Source organism: Astatotilapia calliptera, chromosome 7 (assembly GCF_964374335.1).
Source record: "Astatotilapia calliptera chromosome 7, fAstCal68.1, whole genome shotgun sequence".
Lineage (NCBI taxonomy): Eukaryota > Metazoa > Chordata > Actinopteri > Cichliformes > Cichlidae > Astatotilapia > Astatotilapia calliptera.
In genome coordinates, this window is record NC_137428.1 from 53731801 (window position 1) to 53754827 (window position 23027).

General features: G+C 39.8%; 1 protein-coding gene and 1 long non-coding RNA gene across 3 annotated transcripts in view; one reads left to right on the forward strand and one right to left on the reverse strand.

Moving 5' to 3' along the window:
- LOC113026576 (cGMP-inhibited 3',5'-cyclic phosphodiesterase 3A-like) overlaps positions 1-23027 on the reverse strand; it is an 87250-nt gene continuing 64223 nt past the window's right edge. The window contains exons 5-14 of one of the 2 annotated variants that reach the window (XM_026175508.2): positions 18559-18632; positions 16853-16998; positions 16591-16728; positions 16278-16389; positions 15944-16057; positions 15145-15344; positions 14535-14738; positions 13385-13546; positions 4409-4667; positions 1-4131 (exon numbers count right to left, since the gene is read on the reverse strand). In XM_026175508.2, the coding sequence (XP_026031293.2) occupies positions 3827-4131; positions 4409-4667; positions 13385-13546; positions 14535-14738; positions 15145-15344; positions 15944-16057; positions 16278-16389; positions 16591-16728; positions 16853-16998; positions 18559-18632 (1714 nt within the window). In that variant the 3' untranslated portion in view covers positions 1-3826. Of the gene's footprint in view, positions 4132-4408; positions 4668-13384; positions 13547-14534; positions 14739-15144; positions 15345-15943; positions 16058-16277; positions 16390-16590; positions 16729-16852; positions 17002-18558; positions 18633-23027 lie in introns of both variants that reach the window. The other variant, XM_080303850.1, reaches the window with a different exon arrangement.
- Positions 10719-13362, forward strand: LOC145429780 (uncharacterized). The gene is made up of 4 exons (XR_013910101.1): positions 10719-11068; positions 11191-11389; positions 12249-12349; positions 12738-13362. It is a non-coding gene; the product is annotated as an uncharacterized LOC145429780 (long non-coding RNA).

Consider the following 23027-nt stretch of genomic DNA (forward strand, 5'->3'; position numbering starts at 1 on the left):
TGCAATCAGAGCTCAAAGATGGTTTAATAAAACATGGCACTTTGAAGTGATCAGGAAATTGTGTTATCATGTACGCGTTTATAGAATTAAATACAAAGAAGATGCGACACATCGACACAAGCATACCACAGAAACTGTAATCTTGTAATTCAATGTATTCACATTACAACATCCACATGGTTCAGTTTGTGACGTCTACTGATCTTCAAATATATTCACTGTATAATACATAATACCAATATAGGCACTTCCAGTAAGTCTGGCAATATTGAAGCTACAGTATAGTGTCTAAATTACAAAATGGTAAAAATAAATAATGTATATCTAAAAGAGTTTTTGTAGTTTTAAAATTTCTTCACTGTACAGCATGTATGTATTTTGTACAAAATGGAGCATCGACCTGCAAGGAAATCAATTATTTTACTTTCACAAATACTATGTATTTGGACATATTCTTCTTTAGTACATGTGGTAAGTGCAAGGTACTTGTGAGAAGAAAGCAATTAATTCGTTAATTATGTGTCAACTATATAAAAATACATCATCTCCTTTTGTTTACGTAATTGTAAAACTTGTTTGGTTCTCTTGGTTACAATTATTCTACATGTGTGAATAAGCATGGCAATCAACTAAAACAAATGACGACACAAAATATACACGATTAAAACTGATATACGGTGGTATCCACTCAAATGCAAGTATTGACTTGATGTGACTGTGGGGCAAAATGCACACGCGTTACACTTGCAATCACCAGGAAATAAACACAGTGGACACAGTCCGCTGGCCTTTAAAGATGTTGCGTGATGAATGCTCTAGTGCTTATGTCTGTGAGGCTAAGAGTACGCAGATCAAAGAGGAAGTGCGAGGAGAAATATCCTATAGGACTTTCTGTGAATAATAATTTCATCTGAGTATCCGTGAAGAATTGAAGAACTACTCACAGCATCGCTTTGCCCTTCATTACTTCACAATCTCTATCCCCTTCTCCCCAACAGTACAAGATAATTAAATACAGGACGGAGTCACATTAGAGGGGTCAATGGAAGAATAGACATAGAAGCAAACACACACTGTTTTGCTCTCGCAGATACACTAAATAATGTATATATACATTCAAAAAGGAAGGATTTCTAGAGTGTTTGAGGTGATGCAATTGTGTAATTGTACAGCCTGGAAGTGGAAGTTACAATGAGTCATAGACAGAATGTATGTTTTTCCAATTCTGCACCACTTAAGCTTAGATACACTGAACAGCTTTCCTACATAACATTGATGAATACTCACGGGGCTTTTCCAAAGCGAAATAAAATGTGTCCATTGTGCAGGTAATGATGATTATAGCTCATTGGGCATGAAATGCATCAGCATACAGAAAAGAGCATGCATTTACAAGACACAATGCACCCAGCAACCCATGGTCATTTGAGGCCCAAAGAACTAACATTGTCCCGATTCAATGGCTTGTAACAATTCTGGCCTGATAAAGGGTTTCGTAAATCTGAGATGACCTACTAATCAGTAGGTCAACCAATTATTGAGCTTGTGCGTGCGCTCCTCCCTGTGTAAGACAAACTGCAGAGGAGAGGCAGAAAAAGCAGAACGGCCCATTGTGGATGCGGCGCTCTATTCAGCACAGCCGGACATATTGTGTGACGCTACGTCAACGCAGGATATGCTAGAATACAATGCGTTGACACAGCCGTGTGTTACAGTGTAATTTCACCTCTCGTGTCATGTGTACAGACTCGTATATCTGCCGTCCACCTTTCCAAAGATCAGTTTAAAGAAATCAGATTATGACAGAGAGCAGTGGTGCAGCATGAGATGCTTGCTGACTGCATCCGTAACAGAAATTTGAACTGCTGATTCTAAATAGAGCACTTATTCAATTCAATGCATTCATTTTTTTAGTTTGTGTGTAAATGTCAGTGATTCAAATTAAGTTGGATATTCATTAGATTTTGTATCTTATTCAAGCTTCTGTATGTACTTGGTTATTTACACTTATGGCTTTATTTCAGTTGAAAAATGTGACTTAACATTTAACTGTCAGAATTGTTGGTGAATGTCTGGCTGCTAAAATAATTCCTGTGAAATTTCACAGTTTTTACAATGTTACTCATAAATACTTCCCACCATCACAAAGAAACGGGAGACAGTCGGGACAAAAATCACATGGAAAGAAGCTGATGTGACGAAAGGTGAAATTGATAAAACATTACACGCTGCAGTGCTGTTATCTTGACCCGGGTGAAATCATAAAAACGGTTCCCAGCATTTATCTGCTGAACATTGGTTTCATTAAATAAAGCGCAAACTCCAAACAGCTGCAATTGTTACATAAACAGAGAGAATTGCTTTGGCTCCAATGCTGCTGCACCGCCAGTGTGAGAAGACTGACGTGAGAGAAAGTCATGTGATGTTAAAAAAACAGACAGATTATGATCATCTAAATTTGAAATGACAGGGGAAACATTCCCTTCGTGTATTATCATGCAAACTGATGTAATCAATATTCTTTGCGAAACCTCATCCACCAGCTGATGCACTCTGCCTGCACTGAACTTGAAGAGAAGAATTAACTCCCTGAGGTGCCAGGATGGGATTCAGAGAGAGTCACCATGAAAAAATCAAAGTCAGCAGCTGTGACATAAACTAAGCCTTATTTTATGAACAGAGTTAAAGTTTAGATTTCTGGTGTGTTTTTCACGTAATGTCCTGTTATGTGATGTTCACGTTGAATTTCAACAGCTGGGGAGGGTTTCCTGAGGGTTCAAGGTCAGCATCGTTTACAGATTTTAAGCAACACTAATTATAGATTGCACGACACACTGAGTCCAGCTGCATGAGTATTAAAATGATGATGACAAGAAGAAAAAAGGACTTCCTGTCAAAAGGCGATTTTTAAACAATACTTGAGGGGACACAAATGAATTTGAATTAAATGTCACCTTTTTTGAGATGGCGTTAAGTTTTCTTAAGTGGTAAAAGGATCTGTTTTCTGGTTCTGTTTGAATGCATGATTGCTGCCGGTGCAGGTCCTTTGAATACAATATCTGGGACAGTAATGTATTACAAATAACAAGACACCTTCTGAATTCATCTATGTCATCTGCAGAGGAATTGTGCACATGAGCGCATTCATTTAAACATGCAGGCACGCACAAATGGGCACACATGCATAGCGTGACGAGCCTCGGGTCTCTGTGTGAAACTAAAATGGCAACAAATGGAAAACATAAAATGTGTAAATAGTTGATATTGTATGCTAATTCCCAAGGGTGAGTCATTTATTTTGGCAAACACCAATGTTCCTCATTTCTTTGACCCCCTTTATAATCCATGTATAGAAAACAAAAACAAAAGAAATAACACACAGCCAGTGGGAGAGCTCAAAAATGCTAAAATTGAAACACAAGTTCATATATATATTTATATATATATGCACTCAGGAAGTAATTATATATAAACTGGCAGCAAATTTCTGGAGTCCTGCGTTACCACAAAGGGCTGAAGCTTGTGCCACCAGGCTTCTTCTTCTTTTGACAGTAGCAAAAGAGTTTTTATCCCAAAGTATAGGAATAGTCCCGTATTGCAATATGGAAAGCTTTATATGTTTGGTGAAATCAAATATTCAGATAACATGTGTAAAGCACATATTTTGCCACCCTGTTTTTTTTCTTTATAGGCACACATTTCCCAAACATCTACAGTGTTGTGTCTAAGTGATGTGCTGGCAAAAACAGGAGTCAGTTAATAGAAAACCAAGTAACACTTCTTCATGTCCTTGTCCTGAATGATGCCATATTTCCCCTGTGTTGTTTCATTGTGGGTCCCCCTCCTCTAGTTGCTCTTGAGGTTTAGAGTCTTCCCTCAGAGCTACAGGCCATTCTGGTTCCTCCTCTGGATCCTCTCCTTCTATCAGCTCCTCTCTGCTACCTGACTCCTCTTCCTCTTCATGAATAGCCAGAATAGGTTCAGCTACATTGTTTAAATGGACAGGCTCCGCTCCTTGTGCCTGTTTTTGGTTCTCTTCTGCAATCACCTTTTTCCACATCTCGTGGTTCTCCAGCAGGTGCTGCGTGATCTGGCAGAAGACTTTCCTCCTCTTCTTGGGAGTTGCTTTCTCTGGAGAAAACAAACACCTCCGTGAATTAATACGTCCGTCGTTCTCTGTGATCAGACATCTTTGGCAGGGGTAAAAACTTACGAGTGGGAGGAAATGCCTCCCCAAACGTCTCATCTTTTACAGGAATCTAAGTTCTTCTTTTCTTTTTGTTAATCAAAAAATGCTGCCCATGAATGCACAAACAAATTATTCTAAACAAATAAATTTCTCTTTTTAGATAGACATTCAAATATAAATACTGTTATCATTATTGCAGATTTACATTTGAATACTTACGGGACGCTTCCGAGCAGGTGGACGTGTCTTCTTCTGCAGTATCCTCCTCATCCTCCTCCTCATTCTCTCCAACCTCTGGCCCCTCCTCCTCCGGGTTGGGTTCCACCCATCGTCCAGGCATGAGGCTGGCCGAGTCATAGGAGTTACACAGGGGTCCAACGATGTGGGTGATGAAGGATTCCTGGAGTTTGGCAAGCTGTGGGGCTGCTCGATCCATGAAAGGGCTAACAGGAAGGCCAAGGCTGGACTCCTCATCACCCTACACAAAGTACAAGCCATTTAGATATAAAATTATCGCCAGTTAATTTCATATTGTTTTACAGGAAATGAGTAATTGTGGTTAGCATAAGCATAGTTGATTCTGAGATTGGGTTTGACTGAAGGGAAACCAGGTGGAAAAACTGATGGCAGAGGTCAAATTTTCCAGTACACCATAACAGTGACCTGTCACACACAAGAGCAGGATCTCTCCTAAATGGAATCCGGCCATAATTAATATATTTATCCCACTTCAGCTTCTGATATGCAAGACAAAATTTGAAAACCGCTGCCATAGATTTTTTGTTTTGCAATAAGAGATGTTTTTAGTCATCTGTTAATTCAATTCAATTCAATTTTATTTATATAGCGCCAAATCACAACATAAGTCGCCTCAATGACTGCGAAGGCCGGCTGCTTAAGATTCATATCATTTGTTTTTGTCCAGGTCATATGCCAATCAAAGAAGAGCAAGTACTAATACTGAAACATAGTCGCCCTCTTCTGTATTTTTTTCCTGTACGTAGACTTCTGGATTTCAGGCATGATTGATTTTTTGCTCCCCTTAATTCCTCCTTCATTTAATCCCTCTGACATATTGAGAAAGTAATGGAAGTGCTCCTTCTGAGAGCTGCTATTGTGTAAGGAGCTGTCATAACTCCATGACAGGACTATTGTATCTTTTCAGTCACATATTGTACATTTTAATTTTACATTGTATCTACATATAAGAGAAGAACAGTGGAGACAGCTGGGGTATCTTATAGCTTTGTTTAAAAAACAACAACTAATGATTCATATATGCTGTAGGCCTTATGTATGCTTGGCTTCGTTGTCATTGTAATAATATCATATGTAATCATGGCCTATTTTTTTTTGGTCCTGCAGTACCAAACAGAATCTGTTTTTGCCTTTAGTCTAAACCCACCCACAGTGAATTTTTGTTACAGTATTTAGGCTTGGCACACACCTCAGCTAATTGCTTCTGGGTCAAGAAGAATATGCTCAAGCCCTTATCTTGACTACGGTTACTAGGTGACGACACACCCTGGGCATTATGTGCCTCTGAATTTTTTGGGAGGAGAGGCACATAGAGCAAAAGCTCTACAGGATATTTGCGTTCATCACCACGTCTAGCAGCACTGTCCTTTTAGTTGTTTTGTATGCGGTGATGCTAGCACAGCTGCAATTCACGTCAGATCAGTTTTTGGTTTCACCTGAAATTTCAACTCCATAAAAGAAAAGAAAGAAAGAGAAAATAACCAGCAAAACAATACATCTCAATACTTTCCAGCTGTCACAGAGCGAGAGGTAGAGGGTTACACCCTGGACATAGTTGCTAAGCTGTTGCACGGCTAACAGAGAGAGAGAGACAACCATTAAGCTCACATCTACAGCCAATTTAGAATCACTAATTAACCTGACCCCACTAACTGCATGTCTTTGCACTGTGGAAGGAAGCTGGAGTACCTGGAGAGATCCTGAACATGCAAAACTCCACACAGAAAGGCCCAGACGGTAGATTAAAACCCAGGACTTTCTTGCTGTGAGCCAACAGAGTCAACCACCAGGCTCAAACGGGCTCAAACACTCAAGTGTTTTTAAAGCAGGATGTGTGTCAGTGTGTGCCTGTTTGTCTATGTCTATTTGTCAGGTCAGTTTTAAACTCCCCCTCTCTCTGAGAAAAGCTCAAGCTCGACCAGGTTTGGGGCCTATTTACCCGCGACACACTCCCTGCCCGCGGCTGGTGCCCCCACCAGTGAATTGCTGGTTCTCGGTGTCTGGGGCTGGATACTCCGGTGTGTACTGGCTCGCTCCTGGCGGCTGCTTTGCGGGGCGTGTATGAGGTGCCGTAAGGGACATTATTACTGAAACGCTCTCACACACACAACTGAAATTTTAGCTCTCACACACACAACTGAAATGCTCTCACACACACTACTGAAACGCTCTCACACACACTACTGAAACGCTCTCACACACACTACTGAAACGCTCTCACACACACTACTGAAATTTTAGCTCTCACGCACACTACTGAAACGCTCTCACACACACAACTGAAATTTTAGCTCTCACACACACTACTGAAATTTTAGCTCTCACGCACACTACTGAAACGCTCTCACACACACAACTGAAATTTTAGCTCTCACACACACTACTGAAATTTTAGCTCTCACACACACAACTGAAACACTCTCACACACACAACTGAAACGCTCTCACACACACTACTGAAACGCTCTCACACACACTACTGAAACGCTCTCACACACACTACTGAAACGCTCTCACACACACTACTGAAATTTTAGCTCTCACACACACTACTGAAATTTTAGCTCTCACACACACAACTGAAATGCTCTCACACACACTACTGAAATGCTCTCACACACACTACTGAAACGCTCTCACACACACTACTGAAACGCTCTCACACACACTACTGAAACGCTCTCACACACACTACTGAAATTTTAGCTCTCACGCACACTACTGAAACGCTCTCACACACACAACTGAAACGCTCTCACACACACAACTGAAACGCTCTCACACACACTACTGAAACGCTCTCACACACACCACTGAAACCAGAGGCATTTCTGCTGAACAGGAAGTTGTTTCCTGACAAGGAAACTGATGGAAAAAGTGGTATATTTCAAAACACTACAAGGATTTCTACTCAGCAACCTGCTAGTACAGCAGTCCCCAACCTTTTTTGCGCCACGTAAACGATATAAAAATAAAAAAACGATAAATACCATGAAAACCATAAATAGAAATGTGTTCGAATTTTTGTGGAGGAATAAAACCCATTACATAGAAAGATCTCAGCTTGTGAAGGGATACAATAAAGGTGGTATCAAAACTCCAGAATTGGAATTTATGGTTGGCACCCTTAGAATTAAATGGTTAAAATCTTGTCTGTCACAGCCAGACTCTACTTAGCTCCACATCCCATGATTCTTGTTTAATAAAATAGTATACAGGATTAGAATTTATTCGAAATGTGATTTTGCGGCAAATAAAATCCCCATAAAGATATCAAACTTTATAAAACAGACGTTGCATTTTTGGGAAAATGAGATTTACCCACAACTTCTCCCCATAATTCAACCTTATGGAATAATAGGGTAATAACACTTAATCAAAAATCAATTTTCAAGAGTGACTGGTTTGAACAAAAATATTATATTCATAACAGATTTGTTGGATGATAACGGTGTCATTCTAAGTTACACAGACTTTTCAGAAAAATATTGTCTAAACTGTTCTCAAAGAGAATATAACAAATTTTGTGAACTGGTCCCACTGCCTCTGCTTCATTTGATTAAAATTTTTATGATATACAATAATTTCTCATCAGTGCTCCCAAATTTATTGCTAGGGCAATGTCAGCTGTTTGATAAAAATGCAATAAGAAATTTGTTAGTAGTTTCTTCAAAGACAAAATATTTCATAGTTACAACAGAATGGTTACATGGCATGGTTCTAATTTAGTTATTTCATATACACTGGATAAAGCATACTAAAAATTTATGAAATAGCCTATTCTACCTAAAGTTAAAGAAACACACTTTAAACAAAACTAATACTGTGGCAGAATTTCTAAAAAAAGAGATTTGGCTTTGAGGTGGATCAGTGTTCTTTTTGTACTGATGAAAATGAAACCCTAGAACATCTTTTTTTTCCCTATGCCCTATCAGACAATGTATTTGGTGCAACTTAAAAAATTGGATTTCCCTAAATATTAATGATGTGCCACTGTTTGAATTACATCATAATTTTTTTTATATGGATCATCTAGCATTGGATGTCTCAGACATTATTAACATCATCATACTTTTGAGTAAATATCATATCCATTGTGCTAAATGGAGGAACGCTAAGCCTTCTCTCCCTGGTTTTATTGATGATTTTAAGATATTTTTCTTTGCTAAAAAAGACAAAAAGCACATATGCCAAAAAAATAACCAGGATAATGCACGTCTCCCGCTATTCTAAATTTTGACTTATGCTGAGGCTAATATATTAAGTAATGCAGCTGTCTCACTAAGGTCCAGAATCGATTTGTTCCACGATTCGATTCAATTCAATTCGATTTGATTATGGGGAATTTTGACAGTCAGAAATATTATAATTCAGATCAGTACATTTACATATTTTTGTATTTAAAAAAAGGAAGCTGACACACGCAAGACTTTATCAAAGGTGTGAGCATCACAGCAGATGCCTTTGTGTCAAAGTAGCTGAAGATAAAACACATAAAAACATGAAGGTGGTTTTCCTGGCCTGGGATTTTCTAAAAAATATTCTGCAGTACATCAAAAACGAAAGAAAACCATTAATCAACATATGAACGTTACCTCTGACGTTACAGCGGTTTTATTAGAGACACGGCTAACGTTTTGCATTTTGCATAATTTAAAAAAGTTTAAATTTATTCAGTATTGAACGGCAGAAATTAGGTTTTCTTTTCGGAAGTATGTAAAATGAAAAAAAAAAAAAAACAGCGGCCGACTGCGCTGTAAACAACAGTAGACTTGTGCATAACAAGCAAGCGAATAATACAGAAAACAGATTTTTAGACGGGAAACTGTTCTTGAAGTACAGAGAGAGAGAAAGAGAGGGCTGTGCATGACGTGCGATTTTATCGTGGTGGAAGCAAAACAGTGAGGGAATTCATGACGATGTTTATGTGAAGCGCAGTTTGGATCTTCTTTTGCTGCTGGTTCAGTCAATATTGTTTGGAGAGAGATCAAACTAACAGCTTTAGAATCGGCGCAAAAACGGCGTGAAAACAAAGCGCGGACCTGCCGACAGATCAGAGTCAGCGAGCTGTCGCTTTCAGCCCCGACCGTGTCCGTGCTGTCGGGTGAGAAAGGCGACATCTCACTGATTCTGATCCGCGGGTCCGCGCTGTGTGTTTACGTCTTTGTGCAGAAGCCGTGTACCTGCTCTCATTTACTGTCTTAGCTGTTTGGTGGTTGTTGAAATTTTGTGAGGTTTCACCAGAGATTCTGGCATTTCGGGTAAAATAAATTTATATTAAAAAATCGATTCAGGATTTTAATGAATCGATTTCACGTTATCCAAGCCAGAATCGATTTTAATCAATAAATCGATTATAAAAACCCACCCCTAACTAACAGGTTGCTGAGTAGACATCTGTGTAGTGGTTTCCTTGTCAAGAATTAACTTCCTGTTCAACTGAAATGCCTTCCTGTTCAACTGAAATGCCTTCCTGTTCAACTGAAATGACTTGGTTTTTCAGTAGTGTGTGTGAGAGCTAAAATTTCAGTAGTGTGTGTGAGAGCGTTTCAGTTGTGTGTGTGAGAGCGTTTCAGTTGTGTGTGTGAGAGCTAAAATTTCAGTAGTGTGTGTGAGAGCTAAAATTTCAGTAGTGTGTGTGAGAGCGTTTCAGTAGTGTGTGTGAGAGCGTTTCAGTAGTGTGTGTGAGAGCTAAAATTTCAGTAGTGTGTGTGAGAGCGTTTCAGTAGTGTGTGTGAGAGCTAAAATTTCAGTAGTGTGTGTGAGAGCGTTTCAGTAGTGTGTGTGAGAGCTAAAATTTCAGTAGTGTGTGTGAGAGCTAAAATTTCAGTAGTGTGTGTGAGAGCGTTTCAGTAGTGTGTGTGAGAGCTAAAATTTCAGTAGTGTGTGTGAGAGCGTTTCAGTAGTGTGTGTGAGAGCGTTTCAGTTGTGTGTGTGAGAGCGTTTCAGTAGTGTGTGTGAGAGCTAAAATTTCAGTAGTGTGTGTGAGAGCTAAAATTTCAGTAGTGTGTGTGAGAGCGTTTCAGTAGTGTGTGTGAGCTTCAGTAGTGTGTGTGAGAGCGTTTCAGTAGTGTGTGTGAGAGCTAAAATTTCAGTAGTGTGTGTGAGAGCTAAAATTTCAGTAGTGTGTGTGAGAGTGTTTCAGTAGTGTGTGTGAGAGCGTTTCAGTAGTGTGTGTGAGAGCTAAAATTTCAGTAGTGTGTGTGAGAGCTAAAATTTCAGTTGTGTGTGTGAGAGCGTTTCAGTAGTGTGTGTGAGAGTGTTTCAGTAGTGTGTGTGAGAGCGTTTCAGTAGTGTGTGTGAGAGCTAAAATTTCAGTAGTGTGTGTGAGAGCGTTTCAGTAGTGTGTGTGAGAGCTAAAATTTCAGTAGTGTGTGTGAGAGCGTTTCAGTAATAATGTCCCTTACGGCACCTCATAGGCGTGGGCCCTGCTCTTCTACTCTATTTTTCTCTCCCTTCTGCTCCTTCTGTTAACTTTTTCCCCAACTTCATTTTCTTTTACTTTTTCTTTTCTTATAGGCCTCCAGTCTTGTCTGTTATGGCTCTTTATCAGTCTACTCAATCCGCTGGTGAAGTATTACAAGTTGTCACAAGTATTCAGGGAGTTGGCAGAGGCCACAGGTAAATACTCTTGGTTTCCTGTCAGCTTCTCCTACCTTTATATGTATCTTTTAGTGTGTGCTTTCTAACCCCCCTGTAGGTGTAAATGTGAGAGTAAATGGTTGTCTGTCTCTATGTAACAGTCTTGCAATAGACTGGGGACCTGTCCAGGATGTACCCTGCCTCTCCCCCTATGACGGCTGGGACAGGCTCCAGGCCCCTGGGACAGCCGAGTTAGATAAGCAAAAGAAATGGATGGATGGATGCTTGCCAAAACTAACAACAAAAGCTGACTTCTTGGAGAGCATCTGGCAATATAATAGATTGGTGTGTATGCCCCAGGTAAGACTGAAGTTCATAAAGGAGATGGACCAAAGGCCCTAGATGTGAAACAAAGAACAGCAAAGAACGACTTCTACACAATGTGTACAGATATAAATCTACAGTATTATAAATACTGTGCCACTGCATGGGGAACGCCTCAACTTTTACAAACTAAACAGAGCACAAAAGTGTCATCAAAGGGAAGTTGGGATAAATGAAAATTCAGGCGCCTACATGAGGAGGCAGTTAATGAAATTTTCTTCCAGCCATGAGTTTGTATTAATTTAGACAGCATCTGCTCACTGTCATTATATAACGCTTCTGTTTAGGCTACTGTAATGACAGGGAAAACCGGATCTCAGAGCTCCTCCTCCCCTCGTTGTATCCTCTTTTATGTGAGTCCAACTGTTAATAAATTCCATCAAATTGAAGATCTGTCTGAGATCCAGTCGTTTTATAAAACTCATTTGGTTTTGCGTTACAATCTTTCTGCTCTGTGGGAACAGAGGCTTTCTAGTCTATAGTGTACAGTATGACACTTGGGGTTGGTTACCAAGGCAACTAGGAATCCTTGCTATAGCTGTTATTCATTCATATCCGGGAAGACGTCACACACAACATACATGCTGTGCTTTTCTTAGGGCCAATTTTTACAAATATTACATGTATTTATTTATTTTCTGTCTAACAGGGTTATGTTTTCTTTCATGGTTCTTTGATACAGTGCTATCCTGGAAATAGATTGCTATTTAATTGTAAATCAGAAGGAATCTTTTTGAAGAAAGAGTATGTTACTGTATGCTAATCCAGCCGGCTTTCCTGGCTGTTTGACTGCTGGTTTATTTTTTGCATAATTTCCACTTTCTCATGTTGTCAGACTCATTGCTGACATCACTGCTGTAGTCCAATCATCTTTCTGCCTGCCTTCTGTGAGCCAGTGAGCCTCCATCCTCCATTACCTTGGCCTCCAATAACACTGTGAGCAATCTTGAAGTCGTTGTATGTTCTTCAATATCTCTAAAATTAGAAACATCCTTTCTCAGAGTGAAGCTGAAAAACTAGTTCATGCATCTATTACTTGTAGACTGTAATTCGTTCTTATCAGGCTGTCCTAAAAACTCCCTTCACTTGATTCAAAATGCTGCAGTAAGAATACTGACAGGGACTAGAAAGAGAGAGCATATTTCTCCCATATTATTATCAATGGCTCCAGAATCAAATTTAAAATCTTTCCCATCACATCGTCCCTCTACCTTTGCTGTTGCAGAATTCAAGCCATTCATTTCAACTCAAGATTAGTTAGAGTTCAGTTCTCGCTTAAAATATCTCCTCTGTTTCTGTTTCTCTGTTTCTCCTCTGTTTGTAGGACTTTAAAGACCTGCATTTCCAGATCCGGGAACCGTTTCTATCCAACAGCCAAAAATGAACTCAGTTTTCCCCTCCCAGTATCTTTCCAATAGCTCTAAGTCACTAGTTGCACAGAAATAGCACTTTTTTATTTTATTTTTATCTTTTAAGTACATTGCTTTATAGATTGGATTTCTATAGTATTGCATTTTTTATTACTTTTTTATTTTGTTTTGTTTTTACAGCTTTATTGGGCATGTGTAAAATGCAACTTTCTCTTGTTAAAGACAACAAATCTTATTGTATGTGTTGCATGTCATGACATTAGAGGTAGTCTAATTCTACTACCTCTAAGTATATCCTGTAAATTACATAGAAATAAAAGCTAAATTGTTGCTAGCATTGCTTCAGCAATGTTATTTCAGTCTATGAAATCATAATCAGTTATTTACACATTATTGTTATTATACAAATAATACATATTAATGCATAAACCACCCGAATATTACTAAAAAGGTCATGGCTAAAAAGTTACACTGACACTGGTATGATTAGTGTTATGCGACAGTACTATACTGTACTGTGTGGTGTCATGTTGGTGTGCAGGTGCACCCTGACCTTTAGCTTAGCTGAGTTCTTAGGTCCCATAAAAGATTGTTCACACACCTGTTCATAGAACTCATTGACAATGCCCTCTGTCCATTGCAGATGTAGCTCCTTGCACTTCAGAGGCCCATTTATATCAGCGAGTTTGATGCACATCTGGCAGACTAGCAACCTGTCATTCTCGTTAGACCAGTCGATACCTGTAGATGGATCATCACCTACCTGAGGGATTGACAGACAGCCATGACAGCATTAGCATATTCAAACATGTTATGTAACCACAGCTATAATCTTCTGCTGAAATGTTTTCTGTTAAGCTATAGTTTACAGCATCAGTTCATTGGACTGAGGACGAAACAAACATATATAAGACTTAGGATTATGTAGTTAAGCTAATACTGACATAACCCAATTCTTGATGTCAAAGCTACTTACTATATAAACAATGCTTCAATAAGGTGCTTTAACCTATACAGAGCTTGAACATATTTCTAAGAAAAGCAGGACTCAATCATATATAAAGTTGATCTCAGCACTTTTTGAATGAATCGATTATTTCTAGTTAAGCTTAATGAGCTTCGGATCTAAAGAGGCTCAGGAAACAGGAAAGCTTGACGGCTACTTCACCCAAAGCTAATTCGCGTCCAGGAAGAGCAGAGCAGGGACTCTGAGAGACCTTATTGTTACTTCTGCTGCCAAACCAGCAACCTCAATGTTAGCTGACAGGCCTTGGCCATCGAGCAGCAACGCTGTAGTAGAACTCACAATGAGAGGAATGCGGACCCTCAAATCGAAAGCCAACACTGTGTCTGCAATCCAGTGAGTTCTTGAAGGCTATGGGGTACTTTGTGTTGTTGACTTACATTGAGAGCACTGCAATGTATTGCACAAACAGATCTGCTCCTCGAAGACCACTTGACAGCTTCCTTTTCCTGAAGCGTTGTCCCAGTTTTTAAAAGAACTGGTCTGTTAGGAAAGCATGTCTACAGAATATGTTTGACCCCAACTTTTCCAAGCAATTTATTACTTGGCTATTTCATTTTAACAATAACCAAAAAAAAAAATCAATTGTAAGCTTTTCATGTTATATTTGAAAACAGATATGCTCAACTCAATGTTTACACTGGCTTAAAAGGATAAACTACCTCTGAAGAGTTCTTTAATTTGTCAAATGAATGTGAAACATTGAACAGGGATGTTTTTAGAATACCTTGGCATTGAACTCAGCTAGGAAGTCAAAATGCTTCTTCAGATCAGTGGCCAGTATGGCCTCAATGACCAGGAAACGGAAGCGTTTGAACTCCACATGGTCCAGATTGACCAGGAAGTTGTACTCTGGCTGTGACAGGAAGAGGTTCCAGGCTGCGGCAGCGTGGTGGTTTTCCAAAACTGAGCGGTCGTTGTAGAGCACCGCCTGTCAAACAAAACAAACCATAATTGTTAGACACTACTGACAGGGAAATTAAAGCCTACATTATTGCTCTCTGATAGGCAAGCTACTCTTTCAGTATCATTATGTCATCATTGCTCAAAATTGGGTAATTTACTTAATACAATAATTTCTATGATTTCTTTTTATTGATAACACAATGTAGAACTAGACCAAACAGTAACATTTCTACCTGGTAACCTGTAAACAGGTATTCTAACTGTTGATTTGTTTGTTTTTTGAAGCAGGCTGACAGTGAAATAGACAAATAATCTATCAAATCATAATTCAGGTGAAAAAGAAAAACAAGGGTGTGACAGTAAATCAAGTAAACAAACTTTTATTTAATCACATACTGTTGACCATGCTGTAGGCTGAATAGCATGAGCACCTGTGGGGCGCTGGTGGCCACGAGGAAAGCGTTTGTCCGCCCTGGGTGATCATAATCGTGCATGGCGGCAGCCACGTAAAGAGCCATGAGCTCCAGAGCAGGTATGAGGCCTGACAGGCAGCCATAACCATCTTCTGACACAGTGTAGGTCTTTGAAACCAGGAAGCCCATGTGACTGTGTGTTATTCCACTGTCGGAGTCTAGCCACGGGGGAGAAGACAAAGTGAGGAGGCTGAAGAGAAAGGTGTCAGAATTTACACAAGACACACACAACTGTACAGTACCTTCATCTGCACACACCTAAACACGCGCACGCACGTGCTCTGGAGCACAACACACAGAAGCACACACACATACTTTAACGTTCAAATCCACTTATATGTGGATCAAAGGGATGGCCCAAGTAAGGCATACAAATGAGGTTATGGAAATATGGGTAAGAGGGAACTCTAATCTGCCTGCAATTTCATGCTGTTCTAGACTTCAAATAGTGTTTGGTATGCAAGTGCCAAAAGCCTGAGTAAGATAAGACCAACTTTGAGTGGGATAAGAACACACACTCCTGCAGGTTTGATACTTTGACATTAATGAGATGGCTGCAGGGGATGTGAAAAAATTCAGGATAAAAAAAAAATGACCTACATATAGAAAATCTTAAGCGCAAAAAAGTACAGTAGAGCAAATATTGTTCTTATTTAAAAACTTGACAACAAGTTTTGCATACTTTTATGGACTGATGGATACACATACACACCTGTCAGGACATCAGCTGTCAGCATGCATGCACTGATGGACATACCTGAGTCACTGGCAGAGCCGTGGTCAGTCATGAGGCTGGGCAGGCCAGGCACAGGCTGCGTGGTGAGGTACCAGACTGCGTGAAGCACATCTGTGGCATGGACCCTGTTGTGATCTGGATTAGAGAAGATAACAAGTCTGCTCAGTGTGTGTGATCGTCTCCACCAGGGTGCAGTGTTGGGCTGCTAATGTCTGTTCAATTAAACTTCAAGGCAGTGCAGAGTACTAATGCTGCATAGATTGCTCAACATTTCCATCTAGTGGCTGCTTTCATCCTTGCAACGAGTAATCTGAAGCAAAGTGAAAAACAAAAGCAGGAAGATGCTCGAGCTTACATGGTATGTCTCTGTAACCATTCTCAAGGGCATGGAAGTAGTTCATGAATTCTTTTACGGGGATCTTAAAAGTCTGAAACAGGCCAGTGTCCTCAAAGAGCCTATATGATACCTGAAAGATAAAATATATATATATATATCAGACCCCATGGACATCACCAGATCCAGATATATTAAATATAACAAAAGTGTTCAATAAATGTGTAAAACTGAAAAATGTAATGAAAAAAATTAAAAGACAGTGTTATAAATAGTAAAGTATGCTACTGTTTTGTAATATAAAATAATTTGTCACTTTGACACTCTGGCGGACCTGACTGAGGATTCGTCCACATTTCCCATTGGTCTTCTCTATCAAGGTGAAGATGGGGAAGTTCCAATTGTTCAGCTGACTCATCAGAGGTTCCAGGCCCTCCATTATTAAAGGCTCTGGTGCCAAGATTGGTTTGTCCTGCGTGAGTAACAAATGGTCAAAAGACATGAAAACAATAAGGAAAATATTACATAAGGAGTACATGTTCCTGTTTTATTAGCAGTACTAATGTGACTGAGACAGCTGCTTTGGCCCGCCTTACCTCCGGAGGTATTAGTGCATGGAGGATGACATTCTGGGAGTTTTTTCCTTCTTCTGCATCGTCCTCTGTATGTGCTACATCACTGCTGTCACTGTGGTTGGCTTCGTGGGTGCTGTCATAGTCTGATGACACAACCACTTGGTCCTCTGCTGGTGTAAGAAAAACAAAGAGATGTCACACTGCGGCCTCGGGAGAAAATCCACTGTTAATCTTCTTAAACTGATGCATATCACTAGGTTTCTTGGAGTATGTGGATTTACGTCTTCTCTATATCCACTTCCTTTAATCCTGGCTTGTTGTAATAGGTTATTTTCTGCAGGTCCCATAGAAAGTCACTGCTGCCTTCATTAACACTCAAAGATCCCCGATTGCTGCCTCTCACGTGACTGAAAGCAAGTTTTAATAGTGAGTCTGCTTGGAGGTGCTACTTTATAAAGCAGCACACTTAGTTCTTTCTACAGAAACTTATATGTGCTCATGTTGAGTGCTGCTCACAAACTTTAGGAGCAGTAGAATAAACAACATTGTAGTACATTTTTAACAAGAATGAACCAGCTCAGCAACAACAAAAGAGCCGAAAGACCACAGAAGACAAAAAATGCACGATGACAGAATTATTTCCATAGTTAGAAAAAACTATTTCACAGCATTTAACCGAGTTGAGAGCACTCTCAATGAGGTAGGCGTATCATCGTCTACAATCAAGGTCTACAACCAAGAGACGCCTTCATAAATACAGAGGGTTTACAACAAAGTAAAAACCACTGGTTATGCTCAAGAACAAGAATTTCAGATGAACCCAAGATTAATGATGGGAGGATAAAAATATGGTCGAGAGAAACAGCTCGTGATTTGAAGCAAACCGAGGTATTTGTCAAACATGGTGGAGGCAGTGTTATGGCTTGGGCATTTATAGCTGCCAGTGGAACCGGGTCACTCATCGTTGATGATGATGTGACTGCTGATACGAGCAGCAGGAGGAATTCTGATGTGTAGGGAGCTATATAGATTCAGCCAAACTGATTGGACAGCTCTTCACTGTGCAAAAGCAACCCAAGAGTTTCTATAGGCAAAAAAACCCCCAAGTCAGTCATTGGCCAAGTCAGTCACCTGATCTCAGCCCAACGGAGCATGCTTTTCAGTTGTCAAATACAAAACTTGATGCAGGAAGATCCACAAATAAGAAGCACCAGGTGTTCTCAATGAGGGAAGCAAGAATTTGGCGATGACAATGTGTTTTAGACTTTATGCATCCATTAATGTATAAAATTATGTTAATTTGTCGAGTTAATTTTGAGCTTCTTAAAATGCAGACTGTGTGTGAAAATAGCTGTAATTATTAAACAGTTGATGAAAAGTGGTTGTTAAACCCCTTGAATTAATGCTGAAGTTTGCACTTCTATCACATTGTGACTGTTTGAATTCAAAACCACTGTGATGGTGTAGAGAGGCAACTAACTGTATGAGATACTGCAGAGGTAGTGTTCCTTTATCATCAACACAAACTCATTACTCGAGTCATTTGTTTGGGGTTTTCTGTGCGTGTTTACTATATATATCAATCTCCCATATCAGCTGAGTGCAATGGAAACAAACAGTCTCAAAGAGAGAGAAACAAAAGCGATTCAGTGTTTATGCCAGCAAACGTAACACAAACACTCTTCCCATGCTGCTTTGCGGGAATGCTAGAAAGACTGGGGGCATACCTGAACGTGGTATCCTGTCTCCCTTGTCTAAAGAGCCCTCACCGTGGTTCAGTCTGATGTATGGTCTCCCACAACTGTAGAAAAGAGGGGATTCACTGTTAGTTAAATAAAAGAGTTTCTATTTATCTCAGATGTGCATTCCTAACTACTGCGTGTGGATATACTTGAGTTACAATCACACTCTAGTGACCTGTATCTTTTTGAGCAGATGATGATAACATGAAATTTTTATTCCTTTGATTTAATTATTTGATTATTATCAGAATGCAAATAATTCCACACCATTCACAGCAGTTCAAAGTTAACAGGCAAAACACATGGAAGATAAATACAGAATATATGTATTAGTCTATCTGCGGCTCTGCTAAAGAAGTGTGAATATCGCCGTTCGCCACATCTGTCTTCGATGTGTAAACAGTCAGAAGAAGTTGTCAAGTAGGGAAAAAAAAGAACTTAATGGGGTTCCTACTGTGCAGCCCCCACACGAAAACAGCCGTTGCACACTTGCTTCAAGAAAATACGTAGTAATGAATCTAATGGATGCGCACATTAACACAATGCAACTGGAATAAACAACAAAGCAAACTCCAAACGCTGGCATTGTTATGAATGATTCATTAGAAACTGAGCCCACCCTCTTTGAGATTTATGACAGACCAGTGTCGGCCTCAACAACAACTCACTTTCTCAGTCTCAGATGAAAACATTCCCATCTGATGACTGGCTTTATAAATCAAACAGCAAATGTTATCTTCTGTGGAAAGAACTGGCCTTTACTGGTCAGTTAGCTGTGTGACACCACGGGGAGCCTCCCAGACTTTTCCCAACAGATTTTCCGTGTTTCTCCACTGAGGCCACTGTCAGGCTGTAGGTGGTTCCAATTAAAATACCTCTCCCTAAATGTTGTAAAACCTGCCTACTCGGAGCAGGAAATGCCTGCCGTTAGAGCATGGTGTCACAGGGAGCACAAAGGCCTGTAGTGTGTCTATCTCCTCCTGATAAAGTGTTTCTGGAACACTTTTGAGCTGTACCCACCCAGCATAATGCTCCTAAGGCCCCAACAAAGGGAGTTCTGTTGTGTTTGTACGGCCAGGTTGGACCACTGTGTCTAATGCCTAGCAGGTGTGGAATATAAAATAGTTTGATAGTTTGGCGGTTGAACAGTTAGTACATTATTGTCAGGGGGGTCTGGGCAGGCAGCAGCACTTGGCTTAAAAGGTTTACTTTTAATGAAAGTTGAAGAACTGGCAGACACTTTTCCTATTCTGCTAATGCAGCAGAATAACCTCGGCTACTGACATTGAGCCTTGAGCACAAAATGTAAATAAGGAGGCCGGTCATTTTCAGTCGAGGAATCTGCCAATCATATATCAAGTGGCTCTGCTTTTATCTCTCGCTCTCTCACTCACGCAGAAACTATGTACACATGATACACACTCCACTTTCATTTTGCTATCATGTTCTATGCTAGAAATAACATTTATATACCAGTAGTAAGAATTTACTTTGCCTTTTGGGAGAACGCAACTGTCAGCTGTAAACACATTTGCTGTGTGGAGTCAACAGACACCATCCTATAGTGTGGTTTTATTGAGGAATTCAAAGTGGAATTTAGTTACATTTAGCCAAAGGTTTTAAGGTTGCGGTTTCTCTAATACAACAATGTCGCTATCTGCAATTCTGTAACCTTAACCACGTAAAGATTGAAAAATATTTCTGTGTAGAGCGATGAGTCTTACAGAAAAATAAACGCACCGAGGGCTTCAAATCAATTTCAATATGTGGTAGTGTGTAAATGATTATTCTACACAAGCTCATTGTTGGTAAGAACAAAAAAGAAATACAGTTTTTCCAAAATATCTCCCCTGTTTTCAAAAAACAGGAAATTTAACATGCATCATACAGTGAATTTTAGATTTAAAAAATGACACGCGCTATATTTCAATCAACTAACCACACAACTTCTTTTGGTTCTTCTTAGTACAACTGCTCGTGTCCTTTTTTCATTATGTCATTGTGCTCTAAAATCAGTTTTATGGATCAGGCGCAGTTTTGTCTCATCATCAAGGTCAAGGTTGGTTTCTTGCCTTATAACATACATAATTTTCAAAGTCATAAAAAAAAAAAAATTGCTCTTCATCTCTAAACCAAAAGGCACTTGGCACTCACTCTGTAACTATGATGCTTAATCAAGCAAATGTAATTCAGTTTAAATTGCAGCCCTGCCTGCTTTTCCTCATTTTTGAGGACTTCTTCTTGTATGGCCTGAGCCGTGCCGTAAGCTCCGGCTGGCCTCAGCCTGCTAACCTTTCCGCTGCAGATTTTTTACTCAGCCACTTGCAGCAGGTTGACAGATTACCTTTGGTTCAGAGCCACGACGGACAGTGCCAAAGCCACGATAAACACCGCAGCTATTATTTCTGCTTCCAGTAATCTACCTACTCTCGAGCCAGATGACGTGAAGAAGATAACAACACAGTGGCTGGGGCTGAGGGAAATGGAAGGCATTCAATTGGGCCCTTTAAACAGGGTCTATCTGATAAAAAAAAAAAAAAGGTGATAATGTAGCTTTGAAGTTGGTGTTATTCCTTCTTAACAGTGTACGTCATTGAAGGCTGACATGATGGAAAAACGAGGGAGGGGGAAAAAAAGAAGCCTAATGTCCTAATTAAGATTGTGCAGATTTGATGATGGAGTAGAGAGAAGGCAATTGAAGCCATGTGTTCATTTTCGCCCAACCTCCCTTCCATGTGTTCGCTCTCTCTCGCCTTCCCTCTTTCCCAACACTCTGTGTGAGGATGTATCAGGAATGATTAGTGGTGGTGTGTCAGTGATGTGAAAGGAAATTCATAGGCTTCTGGTCTTGGCCAGACACTCTAACAAATACAGTTTAGAGTACATAAATTACCAAAAACACTCCTTATTACTCCCTAACATGTGTGATTTAGGTGTCAAAGCCTACTTGAGAAATGACGTGTTGGCAGGTTGCTGCTTGCTAAGAGACCATCAAAGGTCGGATCCCAAACACAGCAAGTTGTTTTCAGTCAGCATGGGCTCTGGTTAAGTGTCTTTCAGCTAAACACCGAAGCCTTACCAGCCCTGTTTGATTATTTCAGGCATCTGGATAAGAGCTAGATGCCTACAATGCATTTAACTGAAGTGCTGCTCAGAAAAGAGCCCTCTCCACTGCTGTGAACGAAACCTGGAAAATCTCTGTGTTTTCCAATTGTTTCCGGACCGTGTAAGCCAGAAGAAGCAGCTGTATCTAAGAGTGCGAGTGTGTGAGTTAATTGTGGTGTTCTCGTGACTGGGGAGAGAACCAGGTGTTTGTTTACACTCAGTAAGTGGCCTTAGCTGGGGCATGCTGCTGGGCTGCGCTAAGATATAAGACCAGGCAACGGGGCTTTGTGTACAGAAGCTTTGTGTTCAAGTATCACACTGTCACTGTGCAAACAGGACCAAACACGACGCTGGCAGGCGCAGGCTACGCAGGTCTTTGGAGGGCTGAAGGCACAAAAGAAAGCAGTGCAAAGAGTTTAATGCAGTAAAAAAAGAACTTAAGGCTTTCTAATATAGATTGATTATTACAATAAGCCTCCACTCAGACTTTTGTTAGAGCTTTTAAAAAGAGGCACAAGGTTCATTTTTGTAGAAAAATATACACAATACAACATCTAACCCTAAATACTATGAGCATCACTCTGACACCATATCAGCCAGGACTCCTTTGCAAAGTCTTTCCATAAGAGTATGGAACTTGGACAACAACACAATTTTAACTGTTTTTGCCTCCTTCCACCATCGCAGTGGATTTTAAGGTGTGATTGAAGTGCAGAGTTTCAGCTTTAATTCAAGGAGTTTAACAAAAATTTACCTTTAAGGTATTACAGTAATTTTTAGACATAGTCCTGAATATAATTTCGGGAATACTTATGGGTCTTTGGCAAAGAATTTCTAATGGGATCTCTGTTGGAATTAATTACGTAAGTAAGTAAAGAAAGCCAGTTTGGTCATGGAACATGAGTTTAACGACCACAAACTGAAATAAAAACTGTGGGTTTGTTTACCACGAGGTGAAGACACAGCATTGCCGACTAGACTTTTTCTCCAAGGTATAAAAAAATGTAAAAAACTACCTTGGAAACAGCACACATGTGGTTTTTATGGAAAACGCTTACTTTTACAGTACGACCATTATCATTAGATAGCTTCACTTAACAAATCTTAAAGCAAAAAACTTAACAATACACAACTAAAGTCTGGCTGGTATCACTTGCTAACGACAACATGGATGAAATCACTTGAGCCAGGGTACCTGCCCTCATTAGCCACGACTTGTACACCTGATTGAACATCGATGCCCTGTGATTGCTATTGTTTCATGCTACTCTAAAATATATATATATATATATATATATATATATATATATATATATATATATATATATATATATATATATATATATATA